Raw genomic sequence first — 10,898 nt, forward strand, 5'->3', positions numbered from 1 at the left:
ATATATATGATGCATATATTTAATTAAGTATGATGTATTTAACTTACTGAATCGAGTTAATGAAATTGTTTTCCAATTAAACTATGCAATAAATATCACATTCAAGATGGAAGATTTATTTGAATTGATTTGTCATGGTCTACTTTTTTAAAATCAAAAACCTGACTTTTTGCCAGTGGTATAAACACTTCAGAAGACTATTGTTTCTGTTCAGAGAGAGCTCACTTACTTTGCACGCCTGTTCTGCATAACTCTTATGACCCATGGAGCATTTGGATCCAGGCAAACCTTTCGCTTGCCTTTCTTAAGAGTTGCTCTGTGGGACCAAAGAGAGAAGCAAGACATCAAAAACTAAAGTACATTGACAGGACTTTTACTTTCTATATAAAAATACTACCAGTGTGCGTAGAACAACTTTTCCTGAATGACTCACATGATTTGAGTTTCTGCACAGTGAGAGCTCGCAGGATGCACCTCCAATACCAATATGTGACGGCCAATGGGCTTCCTTTCCTTGGTAATGCAACGACAGCGCAGATTCACCACTTGATCTCCCACAACGCTACCTGAGGTTTTGGAAGTTAAAGTCAGCAAGTCGATATCTTTACACAAGATAAACACTGACATGGATACAAACATGTATTTGACAGATGGACTCACCTTCATGTATGGTCAGGAAAACCAGGATGGCCACAACAATAGGGCTCAGAGACATATCTGCCTTGAGAGTGAATTTAAAAGTTTCAAATCTAATCCTTAATGTGGCTCCCACAGATGCAAGGACTGTGAAATGAAAAGCTTGCCTGTTCCCTTTCCAGCAGTAGACCGTGTTGCAAGACTGCTCTGCATACTTTTGTTCACTTTTTATAAGTGCCTCCTCTTCTCCTTTAAGAGAAAAGGGGAGGTTTTCTTTTTTTCCCTGCAGGTCAAACAAGAATTGTCAGGAATACTCTGTTTGGTTCCTTGGAAATGAGCTCAAGCTGTGTGGTGGTCAGTCTGTGTTTGGTTTTGAGCTTTAGATGGCACATTTTAGCAGAGCAGGAACACTTTTAAATGTATGATTTAATTTCACAAATAAATAGTTTCCCATTTTAAACCAAGTCATTGCTGTTGCATGTATGAATACTTAGTGGTAAACTATCTGGAACAGATCAGCTCTGAAACAACTGTTCCCTTGCAGTTGTATTGCAACATCCTACATTGTTTGGACTCAGGAGACTTTAGATATACTTATGTTCATGTTAATGTTTTGGTTAAACTACATGTGAACCCAAGCTATTGTTGTGTAGACATCTATCTAAATTCTGGCTCCTGCACATAGTAACTCTTCTTATCTTAACAGTGCTATATCACAGTAAGACAACATGCATGTCCAGACATGACAGTTAACATTCAAGCACATTGTATGAATGCTGCCCAGTGTCCCACTCATAAAAATTTGACCTGAATCCAAGATTTGCAGAACCCGGGTCCGTAAACTCCATGTCTTTTCTCCTCCTTTGTGGGTTATTTCACAAACTCCTCCATATTTCCATGAATTCCCACAAGCTCTTGTCTTCTGCTTTCAGTTGAGTATCACTTCCTCGTTTTAAAGGATTTATATTAACCCCAGTCACTCCCGTGCTCCAGCTGAGTTTAAGCTATTGTAAACATGCTGCAATAAACTGACACGTGAAGAACAAAACATACTTACAACATTGCACACACACAGAAACAAAGAGAGAGAAAAAGACGTGATGATAAGCTGATGATTCATTCCTGATTTTCCCAGCTCTTGTTTGTGCATATTTTATATTAGGCTTTGAACTCATTTGCAGATTTATATGACAAGGCAACGGTAACAGGCGTAAAAAAGCAGTTTGCCTAAGAAGATAAGAGACACGTGTATGAGGTATATCCACTATACTCATGCATTGCCTTGCAAACCTTTTTACATTTTATCAAATTAATACAAAGTTCTTTGTGTTGTACTGGTACTTCAACCTGGAAAGACTCAGACAAAGAAAAAGGAACAATTAAAAGATTTAATGACAGCAATGAATAAGTTCTTTGGCGCTCGGGCCCCGGCAGCTGATCTGAGCTGAGATTTGATGTGAACTCGATGAACATCCCGATAACCGATTAGGGATGCTCTCCCCCAGGGCCCAACACTGGTGGTGGAGGTCTGGAAAGGGTGCCATCCTGGAGAGCCGAAGGATGTGGGTGGAGAAGGGGCGGTGGTGGGTTGAACGCAGCTGGGAAGCGGCCGACGGTTTGGGTGTGGATCCTTTTATGCTGAGCTTGATTGATGATTGGACACGCCGGGTGAGGTCCAGTGCTGAGGAGATGAGCATGACGCCAATGGACGAACGGAGGGGATGGAGTCTTCCAGGTTGAATTTTCGCTATTAGCTCCATTTAAAGTGATAGACCAAAACAAAGTAGTGCAATAGTGTTGAGTGTAAGTACAATAATACGAGGTTTGTAACATTTGTAACATTTTTTGCACAAAAAAGCTGAAAAGAGTGACATAATTTTATATTTTGTCCCAGTGAGAAGTTGGATTGAGCATTTCTTTGTGACATGTTCAAAGGTGTAGATCTTGTTTTCTTGATCTATCGTTGCTTTTAACTTCCTGACCTACCTGCTGTGCCCTGGTCTTCATGATGCATTTTGTTTTTAAATAAATATTCTCTAAGAAAACACCAAGGCCAATACAGAACAGTGGGATTCAATGTGGTTAAGTAGTGCACTTTTGACTTGGTTGAACTGGTTGCACCCAATTTTATTCAGGTGAATGAATGTAAAGGCTTCTTAGTCCAAACTCAGACCTGCTGAGTTTGGATTAAACTCAGCAGGTCTTAGTTTAATTGACCATAAAATATTGTTTTTAGTTTATAAATCATTGATCTGCTGTGCTTGTTTCAACCTTCGAGACCTATCAGGTCTTCTGGTTCTGGCCTGTTCTGCATCCCCAGAACCAGAGCCAAACACAGAAAGGCAGCATTCAGCTTCTTTGCACTACAAATCTGCAACAAGCTTCCAGAAAACTGCAAAACTGCTGAAACATTAAGTTCCTTTAAATCAAGACTAAACCCCCGCCTGTTTAGAGTTGCTTTCGACCTATGACCACTGCAACATTGATCGACATATTGATTGTTACTGGTTTCTCAGTTGGAGATGCATGATGTTTTTATGACTTTTTATTTGTATGAAGTAAAGTACTTAGAACTGTCTTGTTGCTGAAATGTGCTGTGCAAACAAAATTGATTCATTGATTGATTGATTGATAGTGGAATTTCATGATTTTATATTGCAAGCTTATGGAAAAGTGTCCCCACCTTTGTATGACCAGGAAACGGACGCTAAGGAGAAGAATAACAGGATGATGAATGTGAGATTATGTGCACTCTTTATCTCGGACGTCTGTTCCTTTAGTGACCTGTGTTTCGTAGAAGATGTGAGGGTAAGGAAATCGTTTCTGGAAAAGCTTGTTTCAGCACACTGCAGACTAGAGGAACTGATGGTACATCCACATGTGTGAGAGAAAGGAATGTTTTACTGTTGGGGGAGGGAGAAGATGTGTCTGCAGCTTGACTCTGTGAGCCTTCAGAGCAGAGCAGGACGCTGTGCTGACCTGCTCAACCTTACTGCTTCTCAGCTGTCCTTATCTAAAAGTTGAAGTTCAGTTTATCGTGGCATGCTGTACTTTTCACAATATTAACAGGAAATTGAAAACAATGCATATGAGTTAGCCTATTTAATGAAGCCTTTATGAGATAAATGATCATTTGTGATGCCTCATTGTCAAAATATGTAAAAATTCAAGGGGCATTGATAGTTTTGCTATATCATTACTAATACTATTTTTTTGCTGTGTCAAGGAAGGCTTTACAGCATTTGTTGTCTTTCTATAATGTTAGTCTGATTACAAAAATGTCTGGCACCAATCAGATTTCTTCTGCATGTATACATTTTTACAACATAGTAAATAAATAAATAAATAAATAAATGTCAAGATTTTACCTACAGTAGGAATAAATGCACATTTTCGATTGGGTGTGCCAAATATATGTCAAGCAGAAGAAGAATGAAGATTACAACATCAATACTCTTTAGTATAATCTTCTGATTACCAACAAATCTTGCTAAACAAGCACACAAAGAAGCTCATTGACAAAGTTGAAACTAAAAGCAAATCTGCAGAGCACAGTGCTCCCGGATCCTGTGTCAGAAAAAAAAAAGTTTTTATCTAGAAGAGACGTGGGAAAGATTTTCACAGAGGGGCATCTTGATTTAGTTAAATAAACTAAATGCACTTTTGGAAATATTGGCAAAGCCTGCTGTGGAGAACAGTTTGCAGTATCTCTTTTCAAAATATTGTGAAAGTTGCCTCTGTTTTATTGTAGCCTAATTTGTAATAGATATTATTTTGGAAGACACTGATGTTTCCCCTCCACCTCTTTTTCTAATGAAGAAAAGTTTCTAGAGATTTTTTTTTTTGTTGCAAAATTTGGTTTTAACATAAGTACTTCCTGCACACATTTCTACCGAACAGATTCAGTTGTCCACTTAAATAATTCACCCATTGTTAAAATAACTTTGATCAAACATGTTTTTAGAAAGCTGTGTTGAATCCCACTTACCACATCCACATTTGATTTCTGCTATACTAGAAAAATTAAGAACTCACTTACCTGTCATTCAAGAACAGATGAGATGAAAAAGTCTGACTCACAATGAACTTTCTGAAGCACAGTGACTCCCATGAACCACAATATTATTCACAATTACAGCCAGCGTACAGCAGTGGTGCCCATGTCCTCTTCCCAGAGCTGAAAGGTCTACCAGAATTACTCCACAAATGCATCATCAAGTCGTCCAGGAGGTCACAAAAAGCCCTCACTTTCCTCAGTTAAGGTCAGAGTACATGATTAAAAGAGACTTGGCAATAAAGGCATCCAAATATGACGCCATATTTACATATTTGTTTCAAGAGGAATGAAGTGTCATTGTTGACTCCCTGAAGGTCTAATTGTGAAAATATGAAAAACTTGTCAATTTCATGATACTGAATGCAGAGTAAAAAAAAAAGTATTCTTTTTGTGTATTTTTAAAGTATTTCTTCCAACACATCTTTACCACTTCCATTAGCAGTACAATAAGACATTGACCTATTAATGTAATGGCTTTTTTTGAGGAGTAATTTAGGAATATCCAATTTTTGCACACAACGCTTGAGGATATATTTTTTCTTACTTCCTGTGTGATCGCATATGGATGACAAATCAATTTCCCCTATTTAGTATGTGTGTGTGTGCGTGTGTGCGTGCGTGCATGCGTGTGTGTGTGTGTGTGTGTGTAAATCTTGAACGATGATGCAATAACAAATATTTTGTATGTAATTTAAAATAATGTTTTGTGCTAACTAAACTTGCTATCAACCTGGAAAATTTTACACATACATTTGAATAATAACCTCACCAAAAATGGATCTGATTTTAAAGGAAGTAGTGAAAATGTACATGTGTTCCATTCGGTCTCATGCTGGTCACATGCCGCTTTGAACTCATCTGATGAACATGATGTAGTGTCAACTGCAACAAACAAAATGTGAAAATCAAATAACTTTCCAGTGTCCGTCACATGTTTCACTTTTAACCATATGCATCTTTCATTTCCGTGTAATAAAATCAAAGCTGACCAAAGAAGGAGATGTAGGATAAAAAATAAATTTTCCTTTCTCTTTCAGATATATTTAATTCCTATTTCCAAGAAATTAAAATGTAAACACACACATGCAAATGCATATTCACACTCAGTTGCCTTTTTTACAGTTTACAGTTTTAGTCTATCTGCATTTTATATAACGGACCATTACATAGCAAAGTAGGACATGATTGTAATTTTCTTTTTTTTTTGCAAATAAAATCTGAAAAGTGTGGCAGTCCCTTGCACAATATGATGCAGAAGACAACCCTTTAATGTAATTATACCCATAAATCGTTTTTGAGACGGAGGTTTTTCTTTGTATGACAGCTCAAGTTCAGAAAGATTGGACAGGGTCTTTAAAAAGCGATGTTAAAGTTTTGATTCTTAATTTGGTTTAAGTTTAGACAAGTTAGGGACCATGCCATTTTCATTTTTGGATTAATTAAACAACCCTCTGTGTTGTATATTGATTTATGAGAATAAACCACACTTTGAACTTCTCCACAACTTGCTGTTTCTCAAAGCAAATGGTCACATTGAATTTTATTAAAGGACATTAGATTAAAGACAGCTTTATAGATCTGCAACAACAATTTTAATATGTATTTTAAAAAAAGTACACTTCTCAGTTTTCCCTTAGTTTGTGTGGGTTTATGGCACCATGAAGTGGACCGAGGATTGTGGTTGCAATGTAACAAAATAAGAAAAAGGGTTGGATAGAATATAGTGGAAAGGCACCGAAGTCACAAACATAAGCATATATTATGCCTGTAGAAATAACTGAGAGCACAGTAATAAATGATAAATTATTGAATCAGAACCAGAAGTCATGATCCCTTGACCCCAAGTTACCCAAGACTGTTTAGTAAGTAGATGCAGTGACGCCTGGACAGATGTGTCGGAGCATGTCGGATTAGTCTCAGACTTTGTTCACATGAAAATTTCTGGCTCACAGCCTGGTGTTGTTTTAAAAGTGTCAAGCACAAGGAATTCAAAGTTTGATGAATTCATTGATGATAAGTCTGTTAATCTTCTTGCAAAATCATGCTTGTAAGGACACAAAAATGTCAACGGTTCATAACGATCAAAATGATTTCCTTCTCCATATTCTGTTAATACAGCCACTGCAGGTGCTCCGTAGAAGACGTGTTTATACAGTCTGAAGATTTATGTGATATTGTAGTGGGAGTAATAGATACGGCAGCAGGCCAGCAGATATTCAGATTGTTATCATTCAGCCCCATTAATCCACATGCTATAAATATAATTCTTTTTCTTACCTACCGTCTACCAAACAACTATGAATTGTACTCTAATACACACAGTTTGTCAGTGCACAGGTACAACACGCTTACGGTTTAAAACAATGAACATATGAAAAAAAGCAATCATGCCTTACTCAGTTATTACAGTCTGTGTTTTTCCTTATGACAGGTCTGAATGAGAGACAGTGAAGCGAAGCAGCGTAAATTCCCACTTCGTGATTCCTGTCTTGCACAACACACGCTGACATGGGGAAGTGAGTCACTTCCACGGCCAATAAAAGCCGGGACTTCTCTCCGGCAGATTCAAACAGCAGCTGGAGAAAGCAGCAAAGCCTGGAAGAGCAGAGGAAAAGAGCAACCGAGAGAAAGAAATCTGTTGCAGAATAGAAGAAATCTTTTTGCTGTCAAAGAATATTTATTAGAAAGTTCTTATCTATTCTCACAAGTGAATTAGCTACAGACTTTTTTGAAGCCAAAATGAAGAAAATCAGCATTATTACCCTCTCTGTCTTAATCTTCTTGTCCTTCCTCGCCACCAGCAAAGGTAAGCCTCAGTTTGTTTTAGTTTATTAAACAATAACTCCTTCGGCAGTTTTGCTTATTGCACTTTGTGAAAATATGCATTTGTAATCTCCGCACAGGAATGAGTCTGAGAAGCTTAGGAGTGGAGCTGCACTGTCGCTGCATCCAGACTGAGAGCAGACCCATAGGGCGCCACATAGAGAAAGTGGAGCTGATTCCTGCCAACTCTCACTGCGAGGAGACCGAGATCATGTAAGAGCCAATTAATTTCCTGCCTCATTCCGTTGATGTTTATGATGATTATGATGATTATGATGATGATTTTTATCATTGTAATTGCATTGGTATGTGAAAACTTATTGTTTTCACTTTGTGTTGCAGTGCCACTCTAAAAAAAGATGGCCAAGAAGTTTGCCTGGACCCTGAGGCTCCATGGGTCAAGAAAGTAATTCAGAGGATCATGGCAAAGTAAGATTTAGCTTGAACCTTTCTGAAATATAATACAAGAATGTACAATTTTAAAGCCTAGAGTTCAAACCACAAAATATTTATAATTTTTCTCCCCTGATTCTTCTTCTCTGCAGCAAGAAACGATGAGGAGAAATGAATAAAGGCAACGACTTCAAAGAATCAAAAGACTTGACTTGGTCTGACGATGGGCCACTAAACTTTGATTCGCCTGATGCTGAATCAAAGTTCAGCATCTTTGTTCTCAAATTGTTTGCATCAATGCTGCACAGTGTCACAGTTGGTAGAGCTGTTGCCCTGTAGCAAGAAGGTTCTGGGTTTGATACCCAGCCCGGGGTTTGTGTGCATGTTCTCCCTGTGCATGTGTGGGTTTTCTCCGGGTTCTCCGGGTTCCTCCCACACATAGGTGTGAGTGTGTGTGTGCATGGTTGTTAGTCCTGTGTGTCTCTATGTTGCCTTGCGACAGACTGGTGACCTGTCCAGGGTGACCCTGCCTCTCGCCTGGAACATTAGTTGGAAAGAGACACCAGCAACCCTCCTGACCCCACAAAGGGACAAGCGTGTACAAATGGATGTTTGCATCAAATGCAATGTTTATTAACTTACCACCCCCTCTTTGTATGCTTCATACTATAAGTATAAAGAAACTGTTTGTAAAATTGCACTATTGTTTCTATTTCTATTTATTTATCTATGTATTTATAAAATTTAAATGTTATTTCTAATTTTAAATAAAAATCTTAAATGGAAATACTTCTCATGTTTTTCTTTCGAATATCCTTCAGTGTGAAGCTGTGTGGCAAATATCAGACAAGTGTGCCACCTGCAGTATGCATGAGTCATTGCATTCTGTCTGAATTGTAGTCTTGTCAGAATCTTGCGTCTAAAACAAATTCCAACTTTTCGTAAGAATAGAAGTTATTTCTCTTTGTACATGTTGAAAATATCCAAGATATCATAGCTATCCCTTGTAAGGATGAGTAAATACTCTTAAAATAAATTATGAAAAGTTTGAAAAAAAAAAAAAAGCTTTTACTACTACATGTATTTATTTTATGCACAATTGTGTGTGCTACATATTGGTGGGTCATCTGTTAATAGTTACTGTACATCCTCATCTTACCATCACTTAGTTTTCTCATTTTGTATTTCAAAGTTGGAGGACAGAAACTGAGAACCGAGAGTCTCGATTCTCCAGAGTCCCGATGCTCTGTTTACTTCAACTCACCACCAAGAACGAGCATAAACATATGTTTTCAGTTGTTCTGGCTGACAAACGATTTGTTTCTTTTGAGTTGGCTATAACTTCTGGATCATTATCCTGTCAACAGACCAACTTCTGACCCTTTGTTTTAGTTTTCTAAAACAAGCCAACAGATTTTCATTTAAAATCTCCAACTGCGTACTCCACCAAGATTCCCATATTTGGAGAAGTAGATCAAAATCAAAGTTCATGAACTGTACGTCACAGTAAGTTTGTGGTTCCCCACATATTCATCCATGGTGAACAATTGAAACCAGATATTTACTAAAACTGTACAAAAAGATGCATGACTGCTTTATTCTCCACATTTGAAATTAATCCAGACCAAACTTTCCCTGTTTTAGGACAATTAGGTTTACCAAACTAATTTGCTAAATAGATGAAATTGCCTAAATATGTAATTTTCTCTGAAATTCAGAAATGTAAATGGCTTTTCCTATAAGTTAATCTATAGCTAATTTGAGTTAAATGAAGGCCCAATAGTGAATGTGTTAAGGACACACATCAAACAGACCGAATCCTTGTCTCACAGCAAAGAAAAAACAAGAGAAATCCACCAGGCATGATATGAGGAAGAGAACTGTGGACCTCCACAAGTCAAGTTCATCCTTGGGTACAACCCCCAGATCCCTGAGGCACACTGTTCATCTATTCAACTATAAATACAAGAAAAACCTTCATGGGAATGTCCACCTGTTATACTGGTCAGAAAGACGACATGTTCTAACTGGAGCGATTGTGGGAAAGTAGCTAGAATGGGTATACAGGAAAAAAAACCTGTAATAGTCATGCTAGAAATATAAAAAAATAAGAATAAAGCATACGTAGAACACCATAAATGATGAATCTACTCAAAATATCATGATCTTGGGCTGTTTAGTTGGGTTTCATTTGTTTCTGTTTCTTAGTTCCTCTTTTATTTAATTAGCTATGTTTTTGTTTTACTTCAGTTCAGTTCTTTCCTAGTTAGCTGATATAAAGTAACAATGTGATGTATTTCTCCAAAGCTCGGCAAACTGACTTGTGACATCTGTATGGTGTTGTGCTCATTTTAGTCTGATCAAAAACAACCTGCTTATAACATAAGCATTTAGGGTATTTATAAAAAATTTTTACTCCTTTTTTATGGGTTTCCTTCATAGAGATGTCCGTAAAACCAGGACTATGAAATGTACAAAACCTCTCATAGTAATAGTACGAATATAAACGTTCTCTAAGCCTGAGGCTGCCTAAATGGTTTTTGTGACTTCAAGGTTTCAGATTTTAGCTTTGTGCCTTTTTTTTTGTTCAATGGCACAAAAACCACAGTGAGAGGTTCACTATTTTAGTTATGCAGTTTGGTTGCTTTTTCAAAGTTCTTCTACTACATTAACTTGTAGATGGAAACACAAACAGACCAGTAGTTGTGATCACAACAGGGGATGAATATCTTGCTTGTGCAAATATAACTAGTGTCAGGCAGCATCTTTATCAAATTGTGTGTGAGGTTGGCCACCCAAGAAGATGAACAGATCTTAAAACTGCTGAATTAAACTTAAAGTGCACATTTCACCAGGTTTTGCTGCTATACTATAAATATTAGGAATAGTGCCATTAATCAAAATAGATTTTCCCAAGGTTTTAGAGCTACTAAGTTATTGTCTGGTAAAAAAAAAAAAATGAACACAGCTGATTAAAATGATGAAATGT

At 37.4% G+C, this 10,898-nt stretch overlaps 2 protein-coding genes across 3 annotated transcripts in view; one reads left to right on the forward strand and one right to left on the reverse strand.

The window, feature by feature from the left end:
• Nucleotides 1-851, reverse strand: part of LOC103130673 (C-X-C motif chemokine 2-like) — a gene marked incomplete at its 3' end in the record, with an annotated part of 2,038 nt that extends 1,187 nt beyond the window's left edge. The window contains exons 1-4 of the mRNA XM_016666094.1: nt 767-851; nt 661-721; nt 434-566; nt 230-316 (exon numbers count right to left, since the gene is read on the reverse strand). Of these exons, the coding sequence (XP_016521580.1) occupies nt 230-316; nt 434-566; nt 661-715 (275 nt within the window). The remainder of the gene's footprint in view (nt 1-229; nt 317-433; nt 567-660; nt 722-766) is intronic.
• A 650-nt stretch (nt 852-1,501) lies between these two features.
• Nucleotides 1,502-8,678, forward strand: cxcl8a (chemokine (C-X-C motif) ligand 8a). Of its 2 annotated transcripts, XM_016666093.1 has the most exons (5): nt 1,502-1,567; nt 7,125-7,499; nt 7,597-7,729; nt 7,859-7,945; nt 8,062-8,678. In XM_016666093.1, the coding sequence occupies exons 2-5, from the start codon at nt 7,433-7,435 to the stop codon at nt 8,072-8,074; spliced, it is 300 nt and encodes a 99-aa protein (XP_016521579.1). In that variant the 5' UTR covers nt 1,502-1,567; nt 7,125-7,432; the 3' UTR covers nt 8,075-8,678. The 2 variants fall into 2 exon arrangements, with proteins under 2 accessions (XP_016521579.1, XP_007542195.1); XM_007542133.2 differs by lacking the exon at nt 1,502-1,567 and having other exon boundaries at nt 5,837-7,499.
• Nucleotides 8,679-10,898: the final 2,220 nt, after the last annotated feature.

The sequence above is a fragment of the Poecilia formosa genome, unplaced genomic scaffold (assembly GCF_000485575.1).
Source record: "Poecilia formosa unplaced genomic scaffold, Poecilia_formosa-5.1.2 Scaffold660, whole genome shotgun sequence".
Classification (NCBI taxonomy): domain Eukaryota; kingdom Metazoa; phylum Chordata; class Actinopteri; order Cyprinodontiformes; family Poeciliidae; genus Poecilia; species Poecilia formosa.